The 19470-nt window shown below is 44.0% G+C and overlaps 1 protein-coding gene across 2 annotated transcripts in view; it reads right to left on the minus strand.

The window, feature by feature from the left end:
• Positions 1 to 7029: 7029 nt before the first annotated feature.
• LOC124605322 (probable phosphorylase b kinase regulatory subunit alpha) overlaps positions 7030 to 19470 on the minus strand; it is a 250327-nt gene continuing 237886 nt past the window's right edge. For both annotated transcript variants that reach the window (XM_047136918.1, XM_047136917.1), the window contains exons 23-25: positions 12762 to 12815; positions 12483 to 12686; positions 7030 to 7589 (exon numbers count right to left, since the gene is read on the minus strand). In XM_047136918.1, coding sequence (XP_046992874.1) covers positions 7362 to 7589; positions 12483 to 12686; positions 12762 to 12815 — 486 coding nt within the window. In that variant the 3' untranslated portion in view covers positions 7030 to 7361. The remainder of the gene's footprint in view (positions 7590 to 12482; positions 12687 to 12761; positions 12816 to 19470) is intronic.

Below are 19470 nucleotides of genomic sequence, written 5' to 3' on the forward strand. Positions count from 1 at the left end.
AAAGACGAGGGCTAGTAGAAATCCTTGGGTAACAGAAGAAATATTGAATTTAATTGATGAAAGGAGAAAATATAAAAATGCAGTAAATGAAGCAGGCAAAAAGGAATACAAACGTCTCAAAAATGAGATCAACAGGAAGTGCAAAATGGCTAAGCAGGGATGGCTAGAGGACAAATGTAAGGATGTAGAGGCTTATCTCACTAGGGGTAAGATGGTGGTGGTTGTTGGGATGTTTAAGGGGGACTAAACAGCTAAGGTCATCAGTCCCCCATTCCAAAAACAAGCGAGACAAAGTCGCAGAGCAGATAAAACCCCAAGGGGAAGGAGACTGCCCCCCCCCCCCCCACCCCCCAGGTGCTAAAGAACACAAATTAGGCAACGAACACTACAGAAAAGAAGAGTACAGACGAACACCAGACAGAAAGAAATAGAAGAAAAGAAGATGGCCGGAGACTGGTTGACTGACCACGACAACAAAAAAGGGAAAGAGTCACCAAAACAGCAACAAATATGGAGAGACGCGAGGACAAAAGACACAGAAACGGAAAAGTGCAGGACCCCCCTAAATGGATCCATAAAAAGGACTAGCACGGATAAAATTTAAAACGTCATCAGCCATGGAGGCATCGTCGCATAAAATCAAAGGCAAGGTGCCCGGGAAATTAAAAGACTGCCGAAGGGTGCGCAGTCGGGGACACTCCAATAAAATGTGGGCGACCGTCAGCCGGGACCCACACCGACACAGGGGGGGATCCTCCTGACGCAAAAGATGGCCGTGCGTCAGGTATGTATGGCCGATGCGGAGCCGACACAGGATAACAGAGTCCCTGTGAGAAGACCGCAGGGAGGAGTGCCACACATCGGTCGTCTCCTTGACAGCCCGCAGTTTATTAGGCATTGTCAAGCCTCGCCACTCAGCAGACCACATCCCAAGCACCTTACGGCGCAACACCAGCTGCTGATCGGGAGCCGTGAGGCCGATCTCCAAAGCTGGGGCGTCGAGCGCCCCTTTGGCCAGCCTGTCAACACGTTCGTTCCCCGGGATGCCAACATGACCTGGCGTCCAAACCAAGACCACCGAACGTCCAGAACGGGCAATGGCGGAAACAGACTCCTGAATAGAGGACACCAGAGGAGAAGAGGGATAGCAGCGGTCGATGGCCTGAAGGCTGCTCAGGGAGTCACTGCAGATGATGATGGACCTACCTGAGCAGAAACGCATATGCTCAAGAGCGCGCAAGATGGCCACCAGCTCTGCAGTAAAAATACTGCAGCCAGCCGGCAAGGAGCGATGCTCAACATGGGCAGCGTGAGCAAAAGCGTAGGCAGTGCGACCATCAACCAGGGAACCATCAGTGTAGACAGTCTCACAGTCCGAAAATGAGGCGAGGAGCGCAAGAAAACGGCGACGGAGGGCCACAGGCGGAACCGAGTCCTTAGGTCCCTGTGCCAAGTCCAGACGGACGGACGGCCGGGACAAACACCAGGGAGGCGTAGGTGCACGGACCTGGAAGGGAGGCAGAAGAGGGAATGACCCCAGTTCCGACAGCAGGGACTGGACGCGGACAGCAATGGAAAGCCCAGACCTAGGTCGCCGTTCGGGCAGATGGAGGACCATGGCAGGGAAAAGCAGGCGACGATTGGGATGGTCTGGCGAGCAATGCACGTGGACAGCATAGTCGGCGAGCAGTCGATGGCGGCGAATCCGCAGCGGGGGAACCCCGGCCTCCACCAGTAGACTATCTACGGGGCTGGTACGAAAAGCGCCAGTTGCAAGCCGAACCCCACAGTGGTGTATGGGGTCTAACAACTTCAACACTGAGGGTGATGCAGACCCATAGGCCAGGCACCCATAATCAAGCCGGGACTGCACAAGGGCTCTGTACAATCGCAGCAGCGTGCAGCGATCTGCACCCCAAGACGTGTGGCTAAGGCAGCGGAGGGCGTTGAGGTGCTGCCAGCATTTTTGCTTCAGCTGAGTAACATGAGGAACCCATGTGAGCCGGGCATCAAACACGAGTCCCAAGAAGCGGCAAGTGTCCACCACTTCAAGCAGGTGGCCGTCGAGGTAAAGTTCAGGATGAGGGTGGACCGTCCGACGCCTGCAGAAGTGCATAACTCGAGTCTTGGCTGCAGAGAACTGAAAACCATGAGTCAGAGCCCATGATGCTGCCTTGCGAACGGCGACTTGCAGCCTGCGGTCGGCGACTCCCGTAGTCGTGGAGCTAAATGAGATGCAGAAGTCGTTGGCATACAAAGAAGGAGACACCGACGACCCCACTGCTGCAGCCAGACCATTAATGGCCACTAGAAATAAGGAGACGCTCAACACTGAGCCCTGCGGGACCCCATTTTCCTGTATATAAGATGAACTAGAGGTGGCACCGACTTGCACCCGGAAAGAGCGGCGCAATAAAAAGGTTTGAAGAAAAGCCGGGAGCCGACCACGAAGACCCCACTCATGCAACGTGGCGAGGATGTGATGCCGCCATGTGGTGTCATACGCCTTCCGCAGATCGAAAAATACAGCAACGAGATGCTGACGTCGAGCAAAGGCCGTACGGACTGCAGATTCCAGCCGCACCAAATTGTCCGTGGCAGACCGGCCCCGACGGAAGCCACCCTGGGATGGAGCGAGGAGACCGCGCGACTCAAGGACCCAACACAAACGCCGCCCCACCATACGTTCGAGCAATTTGCACAAAACGTTGGTGAGGGTAATGGGACGATAGCTGTCCACCGCCAGTGGGTCCGCACCGGGCTTCAAGATGGGGACAATAACACCCTCTCGCCATTGCGACGGGAACACGCCTTCGCTCCAAATGCGATTGAATATCGCGAGAATGTGTCTCTGGCAGTCCCTGGAGAGATGCTTCAGCATCTGCGCGTGGATGCAGTCTGGGTCTGGTGCTGTATCAGGGCAATCGGCGAGGGCAGCGAGGAATTCCCTCTCGCTGAAAGGAGCATTGTATGTTTCAGAACGACGCGTGTGGAATGAGAACGGCGTCCGCTCGGCTCGCTCCTTTAGAGAGCGAAAGGCGGGGGGATAGGATGCAGTCGCAGAGCTCTGAGCAAAGTGCGCGGCAAGCCGTTCAGCAATGGCGGCAGTGTCCGTGCAGACAGCGCCGTCCAAGGAGAGCCCAGGGACACCCATAGGGGTCTGGTATCCGTAAATCCGCCGGATCCGGGACCACACGAGCGAGGGGGAGACATGGGAGCCCAAGGATGAGACATACCTCTCCCAGCACTCCTGCTTACGCCGTGCAATAAGACGACGGGCGAAGGCACGGAGCCTCTTAAAGGTGATGAGGGTCTCAAGAGACGGGTGCCGCCTATGACGCTGGAGAGCCCGCCGACGGTCGCGAATAGCCTCAGCAACCTCCGGCGATCACCAGGGTACAGCCCTCCTCCGAGGGTGGCCAGAAGAACGGGGGATGGCAGCCTCGGCCGCTAAAATGATGGACGTGGTTAAAACACGCACCACCTCGTCAATGTCACCCTGTGGGGGAGACTCAATGGTTGCAGCGGAAGTAAAAGCTGGCCAGTCAGCCCTGTGGAGAGCCCAGCGGGGCAACGCCCAGAAGAATGACACTGGGGCAGTGACAAATAGATGGGAAAATGGTCACTACCACACAGGTCAGGATGCACTCTCCAGTGGAGGGATGGGACAAGTCCAGGGCTGCAAATAGAGAGATCGATGGCCGAGAACGAGCCATGGGCCACACTGAAATGCGTGGGAGCACCGGTGTTCAAGAGGCTAAGGTCGAGCTGAGCCAACACGTGCTCCACGGCCCGACCGCGGTCATCGGAGACAGTCCCACCCCATTGAGGGTTGTGGGCATTGAAATCGCCCAGCAGCAAAAAAGGTGGCGGCAGTTGGGCTATCAGAGCAGCCAGGACATGCTGCGCGACAGCACCATCAGGTGGAAGGTAAATACTGCAGACAGTAATAGCCTGTGGCGTAAATATTGAATTTAATTGATGAAAGGAGAAAATGAAGCAGGCAAAAAGGAATACAAACGTCTCAAAAATGAGATCGACAGGAAGTGCAAAATGGCTAAGCAGGGATGGCTAGAGGACAAATGTAAGGATGTAGAGGCCTATCTCACTAGGGGTAAGATAGATACTGCCTACAGGAAAATTAAAGAGACCTTTGGAGATAAGAGAACCACTTGTATGAGCATCAAGAGCTCAGATAGAAACCCAGTTCTAAGCAAAGAAAGGAAAGCAGAAAGGTGGAAGACTATATAGAGGGTCTATACAAGGGCGATGTACTTGAGGACAATATTATGGAAATGGAAGAGGATGTATGAAGATGAAATGGGGGATACAATACTGCGTGAAGAGTTTGACAGAGCACTGAAAGACCTGAGTCGAAACAAGGCCTCGGGAGTAGACAACATTCCATTAGAACTACTGACGGCCTTGGGAGAGCCAGTCCTGACAAAACTTTACCATCTGGTGAGCAAGATGTACGAGACAGGCGAAATACCCTCAGACTTGAAGAAGAATATAATAATTCCAATCTCAAAGAAAGCAGGTGTTGACAGATGTGAAAATTACCGAACAATCAGTTTAATAAGCCACAGCTGCAAAATACTAACACGAATTCTTTACAGACAAACGGAAAAACTAGTAGAAGCCGACCTCGGGGAAGATCAGTTTGGATTCTGTAGAAACACTGGAACACGTGAGGCAATACTGACCTTACGACTTATCTTAGAAGAAAGATTAAGGAAAGGCAAACCTACGTTTCTAGCATTTGTAGACTTAGAGAAAGCTTTTGACAATGTTGACTGGAATACTCTCTTTCAAATTCTAAAGGTGGCAGGGGTAAAATACAGGGAGCGAAAGGCTATTTACAATTTGTACAGAAACCAGATGGCAGTTATAAGAGTCGAGGGACATGAAAGGGAAGCAGTTGTTGGGAAGGGAGTAAGACAGGGTTGTAGCCTGTCCCTGATGTTATTCAACCTGTATATTGAGCAAGCAGTAAAGGAAACAAAAGAAAAATTTGGAGTAGGTATTAAAATCCATGGAGAAGAAATAAAAACTTTGAGGTTTGCCGATGCCATAGTAATTCTGTCAGAGACAGCCAAGGACTTGGAAGAGCAGTTGAACGGAATGGACAGTGTCTTGAAAGGAGGATATAACATGAACATCAACAAAAGCAAAACGAGGATAATGGAATGTAGTCGAATTAAGTCGGGTGATGCTGAGGGAATTAGATTAGGAAATGAGACACTTAAAGTAGTAGATGAGTTTTGCTATTTGGGGAGCAAAATAACTGATGATGGTCGAAGTAGAGAGAATATAAAATGTAGACTGGCAACGGCAAGGAAAGCGTTTCTGAAGAAGAGAAATTTGTTAACATCGAGTATAGGTTTAAGTGTCAGGAAGTCATTTCTGAAAGTATTTGAATGGAGTGTAGCCATGTATGGAAGTGAAACATGGATGATAACTAGTTCGGACAAGAAGAGAATAGAAGCTTTTGAAATGTGGTGCTACAGAAGAATGCTGAAGATTAGATGGGTAGATCACATAACTAATGAGGAAGTATTGAATAGGATTGGGGAGAAGAGAAGTTTGTGGCACAACTTGACTAGAAGAAGGGATCGGTTGGTAGGAAATGTTCTGAGGCATCAAGGGATCACCAATTTTGTACTGGAGGGCAGCGTGGAGGGTAAAAATCGTAGAGGGAGACCAAGAGATGAATACACTAAGCAATTTCAGAAGTATGTAGGTTGCAGTAGGTACTGGGAGATGATGAAGCTTGCACAGGATAGAGTAGCATGGATGGCTGCATCAAACCAGTCTCAGGACTGAAGACCACAACAACAACAACAGCTGGGAGGAAGACCTACAGGAAATTGGGACAGATTGAGAAATCATTTAAGATAGTAAAGAGTTGAGCCATTATTATTAACAGTCACAGAGTTGCTGAAAAGCCCTACAATGGCCTACAGAAGGATGAAAGAACCAAGGAGGGGGGGGGGGGGGGGGGCACCAATGAAGAGATAATGGGGAGGAAAAGAAGTTTTTTTTTTTTTTTAGAAGGACAAGGCTGTTTCCTTCCTTATCCTTGCCTAGTCTGAGAAAAGCTTCACCTCTGAAAGTCTTGCTGTCAGTGGGAAGGGTTAAACTTACTTATTTCTGAGTCATATTCCTTTTTTCAAAAGAAAATTGGATAATAAATATTAACTAGAAATAAACTTCATATTATATTTTTGGAATGGGGTCATGCTCTATTACAGGACAGGTAACTGATTGATAACGGTGGAAACTATTTACCTGTAAATGTGCTTTATGAACATATAACAGATCTATTATTATTTGTATGAGAAAATGTTAGTGTTTATATATGTGCTGAAAATCTCTCGTGACATTTGGGCAACAAAGAAACTGTATTTCATGTTTAGGCAATAAAGAAAAGTGCTTATTTATCATGCATCTCTTTTATGCAAAAATTTGCACAGAGTATCGTGTTTGGTGGATCCATAGCTTCTGTGTCAGAGTACTTGATATATTATTTCATATTAGATGAATATAGTCCCACTTATGGTCCACTGTAATTGGCTGAATGCATCAGTTGTTGTTGCACTTTTACCTAACAACTGCAAAACCACTTCAGATGGGTTCTACTGTTGTAATCCTTATTATCAGTCCCAAACCACTGACTCTGAAAAAACATTAAGTAACAATCAGTTCTTAATTTCAGTGCATGCAGCATCACATGCTGACACAGAAATTTTATTCATTAATAATAATTTATAGTTAATTTTTTTTGGAAAGGAAGGAAGATTGAGTTAAGTAATCTGTCGACATCAAGGTCATTAGAGATGGAGCATAAACTTGGATTGTGTCAAGGATGGGGAAGGAAATCTGCCATGCCCTTTCAAAGGAACCACCCCAGAATTTGCCTGGAATGATTTTGGGAAATCACAGAAAGCCTAAATCTGGATGGTTGGATGTGGGATTTTCACAGTCGTCCTCCCAAATGCGAGTCAGTGTACTAAACATAGCACCACCTCAATCAGTAATTTTTTATTTTATTTATTTACTTTTAAGACTGTACAGTTAATAAAATATGTATGTTTTGTGTTTTAAAAATGTGGGAATCTATTAACAAATAAATTTTTCAATGTATTCTGACAATATCTGGTCTTATTAGTCTACAGCTATTGGCAAAAATGACATTGTTATCGCATTTGTCAACATTTTCTGCATGAAATACTTTAGTCTTCAAAACTATGACACTTTGTTTTCTGAGGTAGCACATAATGAAGGAAGTACAACTAAATGGAGAAGAGGATACTTTGGAGTTTGTGTTTTACACATCATTGCTTGAGATTCTTTTGCTCTTAACTAATTGTACAGTCCATATCTCCTTCACGTGGCAGACAATCCAGTAGGCTTGCAATAGCTCTTGTCACATATGTCATGGTTCCATAACTGCCACTAGGGGCACTGTCATAAAAATGTTGACAGATATATGCTGCTCCACCACACAGCAACCCACCCGTAGACATCATTTCACGTTGCTCTCGAGGCTTCGCACAACACAACGTAGCATCACCATCCACTCTCATCTATAAAAAAAGAGATTTTTTTTTTTGTATCATACAGTAAACAATTTAAAAGTTTCTCCAACTGCACTCTCATTGTTCTTCAATACACTAATCAAGTAAAAATCAAATACTTTTTTATATACTTACAGTCAAACTTCAAACAACCATTTTATAATGGATGAAAGAAAACTTGAGAGAATGGAAAGCCTACAACAGGATCTTTCTTATGTATATGAAAGGAGGATATACATTTAATTTGAATGATTTTTTTACTTCTACACTTCTCTCATGGCTCATTCTAAATGTAATCTTTTGCTGTCACTCCTGTCTAATTTATCATTGCATCTTCCACTTACCTCTAGACTTCAACCTCAACCACACTGTATTATTCATCCGAATACCGAAATCCCTTCCTTAAGCTATAACTACCTTTAGTTATATCCATATTTTGCACACCACTGCCAGGCATGTATTATGGTTTCTTCTCATTCCATTTGCGTACTAAGTGCAGGTGTAATGACTGCTTAAATGCCTTTGTGTGAAGTGCAATTAGCCTACTCTTGTCTTTGCTGTCTATGCAGGAGTAATATGTAGGGGAGAGTATACTCCTAGATTCTTTACTTAAAAATAGTTTTAAAAGTTGAAACCAAATGGTAACAGGTTTGTTCAACTCATGAGACAGGATATCAGAAATCTTGAAAAATCTGAACTGGCAGACTCTCTAAGATAACACACACACACACACACACACACACACACACACACACAGAGAGAGAGAGAGAGAGAGAGAGAGAGAGAGAGAGAGAGGTGAGTAATGAACTGTGTGGTAGTACCACCCTATCTTGTGACACTGTGGAGCAGGAGGAACTAGTGCCATCTACCAAACCACCAATCTCACCACATGTTTGTAACTGTCAAGTATTGTTTTTGTTCCTGTTCAGTCTCTACAGCTCTCCCACATATCCAATGTCCATACCAACAGTGTAACCATGATCTCTGCTGAAATTATTCTGTCCTAATTAACTAAATGTTTATCACAGGGGGCAGAAGCAAAGATCGTGTGAAGTTATTCTAGAAGTGCTCTCAACATACTACTTCGAGCAATTGGTTAGAAAACCAACTCGAGATGGGAACATATTAGATATCTTGGTGACAAACAGACCTGATCTTTTTGAGGAAGTTAATCCAGAAGAAGGTATTAGCGACCATAATGTCATTGTGGCTTCTATGTCAGTGGAAGTTGGGGGAGGGGGAAGAAACCGCGTAGAGTTTTCTTGTTTGGGAAAGCAAATAAAATTGTCATTAATGAATATCTTCATAGTCAGCTCCAAGCATTGACCGCGGGACACAAAGATATTGAGCATCTTTGGTCAGAATTTAAAGGTATTGTCCACCATGTGCTAGAGAAGTATGTGCCTAGCAAAAGTATAGGGGAGGGAATGGATCCACCTTGGCACAAAATACATGTTAGGAAGTTGCTGAGAAAGCAGAGAATTTTGCACAGTCGTTTTAAACGTAGTCACTGCCCCGCTGACAAACAGAAATTATGCGAAATGAAAGCAGCTGTCAGAAGGACAATGAGAGATTCTTTTAACGAATTTGAAAGCAATATTTTATCTGTAGATTCTAAAAATAACCACAAAAAATTTTGGTTGTACGTAAAATCTATGAACGCTACAAATAATTCAATACCTTCTCTTGCTGACAGTACGTGTAATGTAACGACGATGATAAACAGAAGGCCGAAATTCTAAACCTAGCTTTCAAAACCTCGTTTATGGTAGAGGACTGCAGCACCATTCCCCCTTTCAATTATTGAATAAACGATGCAAGGATGGCTGACATGGTGTTTAGTGTATCTAGTGGTGGTGGTGGTTAGTGTTTAACGTCCCGTCGACAACGAGGTCATTAGAGACGGAGCGCAAGCTCGGGTTAGGGAAGGATTGGGAAAGAAATCGGCCGTGCCCTTTCAAAGGAACCATCCCGGCATTTACCTGAAACGATTTAGGCAAATCACGGAAAACCTAAACAGGATGGCTGGAGACGGGATTGAACCGTCGTCCTCCCGAATGCGAGTCCAGTTTAGTGTATCTGGGATTGTAAAACAGTTAAGTTCCTTAGATGCCAGGAAAGCACCTGGCCCAGACGGTATCCCGTAAGATTTTATGTTGACTACGCTACAAATATAGCACCATTCTTATCCATCATCTACCAGAGATCACTGGAACAGCAGAAAGTTCCACAGGACTGGAAGAAGGTCCAGGTCTTAGCAATCTATAAAAAGGATAGAAAATCGGATGCACTTAATTACCGGCCAATTTCACTGACCTCAATTTGTTGTAGAATCATGGAACATATTTTGTGCTCAGACATAATGACCTTTCTAGACTCTGAGAAGCTCATCTGCAGAAACCAGCACGGTTTTAGGAAACAGCGGTCATGCGAGACACAGGTGGCCCTCTTTGTGCACAATATACAACAGGCTCTAGATACTGGCTCCAAGGTTGATGCCACATTTCTCGACTTTCAGAAGGTTTTCGACTCAGTTCTGCACTGTCGCTTGCTACAAAAAGTGCGCGCTTATGGTCTATCCGATGACATATGTGGTTGGATAGAAAGTTTTCTAACAGACAGTGAGCAGTGTGTCGTCCTGAATGGGGTGACTTCAACAGAAACAAGTGTAACTTTAGGTGTGCCCCAGGGCAGCATAATAGGTCCTCTGCTTTTTACAATTTACCTAAACGATCTGGTTGATGGTATTGACAGCGGCCTTAGACTGTTTTCCAATGATGCTGTAGTCTATAGGAAAGTAGTGTCACACAAAAGTTGTGAACATATCAATGAGGATTTGCAGAAAATGAATGTGTGGTGTAATGACTGGCAGTTATCTCCTAGTATTAATAAGTGTAACCTACTGCACATAACAAGGCGAAAATCCCCATTAATGTACAAAATAAATGCCCAGTCTTTGGGAGCTGCAACATCCATCAAGTATCTGGGTGTGACTATTCGAAATGATCTCAAATGCAATGATCAGATTACACAAGTAACGGGTAAGGCGAACTCTAGATTGCGGTTTATTGGTAGAATCCTGAAGCGATGCAGTCCTTCAACAAAGGAAATAGCTTACAATACATTAGTTCATCCAGTCTTGGAGTACTGTTCGTCTGTATAGGACCCTTACCAGTTGGGTCTGATTCAAGAGATTGAGAAGGTCCAAAGAAGAGCAGCAAGATTCGTGACTGGTACATTTAGCCATTCAGAGAGCTTTACAAATCTCATAGAAAGTTTGAAGTGGGACACACTTGCAGATAGACGGTGCGTAATCAGAAGGGGCTGCTCACTAAATTCCAAAATCCGATCTTCACCGAGGATGTAGAGTATATATTATTACCACCAACTTTCAAATCACGCAATGATCACAATTCAAAGGTAAGGGAAATAAGAGCTCGTACTGAGGCATTCAGACAGTGCGAATTGTGCCCTCCGCCACACTCTACTTGGCGGCTAGCCCAGCCCAGCCCAGTATGTATGTGTGTGTGTGTGTGTATATATATATATATATATATATATATATATATATATATATATATATATATATATATATATATATAGTTATAATAGAGGGAAACATTCCACGTAGGAAATATGTCTGCTTGTGTCTGTATGTGTGGATGGATATGTGCGTGTGTGCGAGTGTATACCTGTCCTTTTTTCCCCCTAAGGTAAGTCTTTCCGCTCCCGGGATTGGAATGACTCCTTACCCTCTCCTTTAAAACCCACTTCCTTTCGTCTTCCCCTCTCCTTCCCTCTTTCCTGATGAGGCAACAGTTTGTTGCGAAAGCTTGAATTTTGTGTGTATGTTTGTGTTTGTTTGTGTGTCTGTCGACCTGCCAGCACTTTCATTTGGTAAGTCACATCATCTATATATATATATATCGCAACAAACTGTTGCCTCATCAGGAAAGAGGGAAGGAGAGGGAAAGACGAAAGGAAGTGGGTTTTAAGGGAGAGGGTAAGGAGTCATTCCAATCCCGGGAGCGGAAAGACTTACCTTAGGGGGGAAAAAAGACATATGTCTGCTTGTGTCTGTATATGTGTGGATGGATATGTGTGTGTGTGTGCGCGAGTGTATACCCGTCCTTTTTTCCCCCTAAGGTAAGTCTTTCCGCTCCCGGGATTGGAATGACTCCTTACCCTCTCCCTTAAAACTCACTTCCTTTCGTCTTTCCCTCTCCTTCCCTCTTTCCTGATGAGGCAACAGTTTGTTGCGAAAGCTTGAATTTTGTGTGTATGTTTGTGGTTGTTTGTGTATCTGTCGACCTGCCAGCACATTCATTTGGTAAGTCAAATCATCTTTGTTTTTAGATATATATTTCCTACGTGGAATGTTTCCCTCTATTATATATATATAGATGTATATATAAGTGCTATCACTTTTAAAATCAAACTGCAATAAGTTGTTGCAAGATTCTATACTTTTCATTTCAGTAGATTTTTATAAAGTATGTGTGCCTCTCCAAACAGCACAGTGTGAATGGCATGTCTTACATAAATACCACCACATTTGCAGGAAATACTATACAAACCTGGCATTTCTTGATGTAGATGTTGTCATACTTATGTTTTAAATACTTGTGTTAAAACTGATGATGACTGTCAATGGACATTGTTTTAGTTCTACATATTGAGGTGTTTAAGACAACTTTGTTGTGGACAAGATAATTAAAACTTTTTATATTCAACTTCGGAGTGTAACCCTACTGCAAGATGATTTCATTCAGTCATGCAGCTGTGAAAGACTCTGAGGATACACTAGTCTTCTTTGGTAGAAAAGAACAAAAACTGTGACATATTGTTATACAATTTATAACATTTAACCTGTAAAAGTGTCAACAAATAGAGTTATCTTACCTGATCTTCCAGAAATATTTGATTCGCTTTGTGTACAAGACTCTCCACTGTTATTATGTTTCCTAAGGAGGCAGCCACATTATATTCAGCAACCAAGGTCAGTACCATCAAAGCTTCAACAATCAGCTGGCGATATTCGGGTTGTGGAATAGTATTAAGAACAGTTTCCACTGCCAATGCAAACTTAAGTTCTCCTGAAGTCATCTGTGAAAAGCCATCATTTTAGTGATGAATTATATTTATGAACTAGAATGTGCAGCAATTTGCAAAAACACTTACCTCCTGAGTCAGATGCTGAGGTAAGACTTGTCCTTCAATAGCTAATCCCTGGCACTAAAATTAAGAAATTAATACCATTTTAGTGTCACAATTATGCCTTACTTTGTAAAGGCACTATGAACTACACAATAATAATGAAGAGCATATTCAGGATCTGAGCAAAGATGATGATTGGGGTAAAGGGAGGGTGCAACTTATATTTGTTTCACAGTGAATGGCGAAATAGTCTTGATTCCATGACAACTTCTTTTTAGGTACAGTTGTGACTAATCAGTATTCATTACATGTTGCACTTTCCTCCAATTGAAACTGAATTGGTACGTCTACCTGTGAGGTTAGCGGGAGAGGGAGGGGTGAGTGAGTTAATTTTATGATGATCTTTTTTGGGGGGAGGCAGCAGACATACCCATGTTAATTATCATTAAACCACAGCAAAGAACCCTCCTACCAGGGGAAGGTATAAAGGATGTTACAAAGATTATTTTATTGATACAAATTAAATTCCACTTGTTAGCTGGTTGGTTAGTTAATAAGTTAGTTTCAACTTGCAGAGATCATTTGCACAATTAATAGTAATTATGTGGGACTAGTGATTTTATATTCACATCACAAATTAGGTGGTTCGTGGTTCATGATGTGGGTTCCTGTAGTCATGTCCTAGTTCATGAACCACGGGCAACGTATGAGTGGCCAAGTAAGTAGTCCTGACAGTCGGGATACCAGATACTTTGGAATAAGGCAGGGCATCTCGGACATATTCTGAGGCGTGGTCACCTTTGTGCTCATACGGCAAAGACTAACAAATCCACCGGTTAGTCCCTCAACCGTTAGGGGTAATACCCAATGGGACTCGGGGAAAGTAAGGCTAGCAACCTGCTTCCGTGGTACTTTAAATATGATGCTGGCAACAATCAGAGCAAAATGCCTCGGACCTTTGGAGGTGATGGAATCCCACCACTAACTGACAAACCAGGGACTCCTAAGATACGACTTGGCAAACAAATGGTAATGAGATGGGGAGCTATTAATATCAATGGGGGCTACTCTGGGAAGAAGGTAGAGCTGGCAGAGGCTGCAAGTAAGATGGGGTTGGACGTTTTAGCTGTTAGTGACATTCGGGTAAGGGGAGAATACAAGGTCTACCTGTCAGGAGTCAAAGCAGGAATAGCACAATGGGGTGTACATCAGGAAAAAAATGGAACCCAGCGTAGTTGCAATAAGGTATGTAAACAAACGACTGATGTGGATAGATTTGACAGTGTCTAGCAGGAAAATTAGGATTGTGTCATTATACACTCCTGGAAATTGAAATAAGAACACCGTGAATTCATTGTCCCAGGAAGGGGAAACTTTATTGACACATTCCTGGGGTCAGATACATCACATGATCACACTGACAGAACCACAGGCACATAGACACAGGCAACAGAGCATGCACAATGTCGGCACTAGTACAGTGTATATCCACCTTTCGCAGCAATGCAGGCTGCTATTCTCCCATGGAGACGATCGTAGAGATGCTGGATGTAGTCCTGTGGAACGGCTTTCCATGCCATTTCCACCTGGCGCCTCAGTTGGACCAGCGTTCGTGCTGGACGTGCAGACCGCGTGAGACGACGCTTCATCCAGTCCCAAACATGCTCAATGGGGGACAGATCCGGAGATCTTGCTGGCCAGGGTAGTTGACTTACACCTTCTAGAGCACGTTGGGTGGCACGGCATACATGCGGACGTGCATTGTCCTGTTGGAACAGCAAGTTCCCTTGCCGGTCTAGGAATGATAGAACGATGGGTTCGATGACGGTTTGGATGTACCGTGCACTATTCAGTGTCCCCTCGACGATCACCAGTGGTGTACGGCCAGTGTAGGAGATCGCTCCCCACACCATGATGCCGGGTGTTGGCCCTGTGTGCCTCGGTCGTATGCAGTCCTGATTGTGGCGCTCACCTGCACGGCGCCAAACACGCATACGACCATCATTGGCACCAAGGCAGAAGCGACTCTCATCGCTGAAGACGACACGTCTCCATTCGTCCCTCCATTCACGCCTGTCGCGACACCACTGGAGGCGGGCTGCACGATGTTGGGGCGTGAGCGGAAGACGGCCTAACGGTGTGCGGGACCGTAGCCCAGCTTCATGGAGACGGTTGCGAATGGTCCTCGCCGATACCCCAGGAGCAACAGTGTCCCTAATTTGTTGGGAAGTGGCGGTGCGGTCCCCTACAGCACTGCGTAGGATCCTACGGTCTTGGCGTGCATCCGTGCGTCGCTGCGGTCCGGTCCCAGGTCGACGGGCACGTGCACCTTCCGCCGACCACTGGCGACAACATCGATGTACTGTGGAGACCTCACGCTCCACATGTTGAGCAATTCGGCGGTACGTCCACCCGGCCTCCCGCATGCCCACTATACGCCCTCGCTCAAAGTCCGTCAACTGCACATACGGTTCACGTCCACGCTGTCGCGGCATGCTACCAGTGTTAAAGATTGCGCTGGAGCTCCGTGTGCCACGGCAAACTGGCTGACACTGACGGCGGCGGTGCACAAATGCTGCGCAGCTAGCGCCATTCGACGGCCAACACCGCGGTTCCTGGTGTGTCCGCTGTGCCGTGCGTATGATCATTGCTTGTACAGCCCTCTCGCAGTGTCCGGAGCAAGTATGGTGGGTCTTACACACCGGTGTCAATGTGTTCTTTTTTCCATTTCCAGGAGTGTATTTGCATTGTGAAGGGACAGATCAAGATAAGATCGATAGTTTTTATGAGGCACTCAGTGATGTAGTTGTTAGAGTAAAGGACAAGGACAGTGTTCTGCTCATGGGTGATTTTAATGCCAGGATTGGAAATCGAACAGAAGGGTATGAAAAGGTTATGGGTAAATTTGGAGAAGATATGGAGGCCAACAGTAACGGGAAACAACTCTTGGATTTCTGTGCCAGTATGGGCTTAGTAATCACAAACTCCTTTTTTAAACATAAGAACATTCACCGGTATACTTGGGAAGGCAGGGGAACCAGATCTGTCATTGACTATATAATAACAGATCAGGAATTCAGGAAGGCTGTGAGGGACACACGTGTATTCAGGGGATTCTTTGATGACACTGATCATTATTTAATCTGCAGTGAAATTGGGATTGTGAGGCCGAAGGTGCAGGAGGTCAGGTCCATATGTAGGAGGATAAGAGTGGAGAAACTTCAGGATAAGGAAATCAGGCACAAGTACATAACAGCGATCTCAGAAAGGTACCAGTTAGTTGAATGTAGTCAATTACAGTCATTGGAAAAGGAATGGACTAGGTACAGGGACACAGTACTAGAAGTGGCTAAAGAATATCTTGGAACAGTAGTGTGTAAAAGTAGGATGAAGCAAACAGCTTGGTGGAATGACACAGTCAAGGCAGCCTGTAAAAGGAAAAAGAAGGCGTATCAAAAATGGCTACATACTAGAACTCAGGTAGACAGAGAAAGTTATGTTGAAGAAAGAAACAAAGCCAAACAGATAATTACAGCATCCAAGAAGAAATCTTGGGAAGACTTTGGAAACAGCTTGGAGACTATGGGTCAAGCTGCTGGAAAACCATTCTGGAGTGTAATTAGCAGTCTTCGAAAGGGAGGTAAGAAGGAAATGACATGTATTTTGGACAGGTCAGGAAATCTGCTGGTAAATCCTGTGAATGCCTTGGGCAGATGGAGGGAATATTTTGAAGAGTTGCTCAATGTAGGTGAAAATACGATCAGTAATGTTTCAGATTTCGAGGTAGAATGGGATAGGAATGATGATGGAAATAGGATCACATTTGAGGAAGTGGAGAAAATGGTCAATAAAGCAGCTGGGGTGGATGAAATTAAGTCGGAACTCATCAAATACAGTGGAATGTCAGGTCTTAAATGGCTACACAGGATAATTGAAATGGCCTGGGAGTCAGGACAGGTTCCTTCAGACTGGACAAAAGCAGTAATCACACCAATCTTTAAACATGGAAACAGAAAAGATTGTAACAACTACAGAGGTATCACTTTAATCAGCGTTGTGGGTAAAATCTTCTCAGGTATTGTTGAAAGGAAAGTGCAAGTATTAGTTGAGGACCAATTGGATGAAAATCAGTGTGGGTTTAGGCCTCTTAGAGGTTATTAGGACCAGATCTTTAGCTTACGGCAAATAATGGAGAAGTGTTATGAGTGGAACAGGGAATAGTATCTATGCTTTATAGATCTAGAAAAGGCATATGATCGGGTTCCGAGGAGGAAGATATTGTCTGTTCTACGAGATTATGGAATAGGAGGCAAACTTTTGCAAGCAATTTAAGGTCTTTACGTGGATAGTCAGGCAGCAGTCAGAGTTGACGGTAAATTGAGTTCATGGTTCAGAGTAGTTTCAGGGGCAAGACAAGGTTGCAACCTGTCTCCACTGTTGTTCATATTATTTATGGATCATATGTTGAAAACAATAGACTGGCTGGGTGAGGTTAAGATATGTGAACACAAAATAAGCAGTCTTGCATATGCGGATGACTTAGTTGTGATGGCAGATTCGATTGAAAGTCTGCAAAGGAATATTTCAGAGCTAGATCAGAAATGTAAGGACTATGGTATGAAGAGTAGCATCTCCAAAATGAAAGTAACGTCAGTGGAAAAGAAATATAAACGGATTGAGTGCCAAATAGGAGGAACAAAGTTAGAACAGGTGGACAGTTTTAAGTACTTAGGATGCATATTCTCACAGGATGGCAACATAGTGAAAGAACTGGAAGCGAGGTGTAGCAAAGCTAATGCAGTGAGCGCTCAGCTACGATCTACTCTCTTCTGCAAGAAGGAAGTCAGTACCAAGACTAAGTTATCTGTGCACGGTTCAATCTTTCGACCAACTTTGTTGTATGGGAGCAAAAGCTGGGTGGATTCAGGTTACCTTATCAACAAGGTTGAGGTCACGGATATGAAAGTAGCTAGGATGATTGCAGGTACTAGTAGATGGGAACAATGGCAGGAGTGTGTCCACAATGAGGAAATCAAAGAAAAACTGGGAATGAACTCTATAGATGTAGCAGTCAGGGCGAACAGGCTTAGGTGGTGTGGTCTTGTTACACGCATGGGAGAAGCAAAGGTTACCCAAGAGACTCATGGGTTCAGCAGTATAGGGTAGGAGGGGTCAGGGCAGACCAAGGAGAAGGTACCTGGATTCAGTTAAGAATGATTTTGAAGGAATAGGTTTAACATCAGAAGAGGCACGAATGTTAGCACTGAATAGGGGATCGTGGAGGAATTTTATAAGGGGGCTATGCTCCAGACTGAACGCTGAAAGGCATAATCAGTCTTAAATGATGATGATGATAATCACAAATTATTTTGTAAATATGGCTACATGCTGATCATTTGCATGTGCTTTTAAAAAAACATACAGACGTGCATTAGCAATTCCCACCAAGCACTTTTTTTTACACATTACAATAATATAAATTCTACTACAAAATAAAATAAGTTGTCAAGGAGAAACTTTTACTGTTTGTTTTTGTATTTTACTTTGTTATCTGTCAGACATTTTGTATCACTGGGATTCAGCACTACAATTAACTTTTTTGTGCCTAGACATTTTCCTACTCTCATTTTACATTTGTATCTCAAAGATATTGTTAATATTGTTGTGAAGAGGTAATTATCATTCTGAGAAATCAATGAAAAATCCGGCTTTTCTAAAACTTTGCCTTTCCATCACAACAAATTATATCTTCTAAGTTGCTTCATTCCAGGGAGCTTTCACTTTTGGAGTGAGAGGAATGACAGAATTTGCTGGGTCTGGTCTCTAAGATGGGTTCACAATTCCTCACGAACTGGTTTTGGTTTGTTCTGTCTGTGAGCATAGAAGTTGTCATTGGTGAAACAAGGTCTCTCAATGGCATGCTTTTGGTCATTTCTCCTGCATTCATCAAAGAGACTTAGCAAGGCATAATATCCCATCATGATACTCTGTGGTTATTCTACTGCTATTTTCAAGTCAGACTGTGATGGATCAGTCACATCAAAGAAAGTGCACAACATTCTTATCTCCACATTCTTTGCTGACTTCAGTTTTGTTGGATATGTATCACTGTTAACATCCATGCAAATAACTGCCATTTCAGCTCACAGTTAAATTGGTCTAGTCACAGTTCATCATCAGTTACAATGTTCAACACTGATTTTCATGTACCAACATTAAACCTAGTATTCACCTACTAACAGAGCTCTAATTTCTTAGTCTTGTATCCATAAGTAGGATAGTACATTATCCAAAACAGCAAACACTTTTTAACGTTATAACTGTCACATAATATCTGAGAGACAGCTGCTGAAGCAATCCTAAGAACTCACTAAATAAGTCACGTCATGAAATAGGCACCTGTATCTATGTGCAAATAGTTCAACTGATTGATTAGTCCACATCTGACATATACAAAGAAATTGACTGACAAATACTATTTTATGTAAAAATAATCTACACAGAGAATACACCATCAATGAATCTTTAACATTTATCAAGTAACTACTTTACTATTTAATGCATCGAAGTCACACACTTTTCTTCGTCATCACTAAATAAACACACAATTTAAATTCTCTGCCAAAATAAGCTGATGTTAACAGGAGCTAACATGAGATAACCAACAAATAGTTTCATTATGGATGCTATTTATCATCAAAAGTGGATGCAGAAATGTATTTGCAATCTATAG

Source organism: Schistocerca americana, chromosome 3 (assembly GCF_021461395.2).
Source record: "Schistocerca americana isolate TAMUIC-IGC-003095 chromosome 3, iqSchAmer2.1, whole genome shotgun sequence".
In the NCBI taxonomy this organism is placed as follows: domain Eukaryota; kingdom Metazoa; phylum Arthropoda; class Insecta; order Orthoptera; family Acrididae; genus Schistocerca; species Schistocerca americana.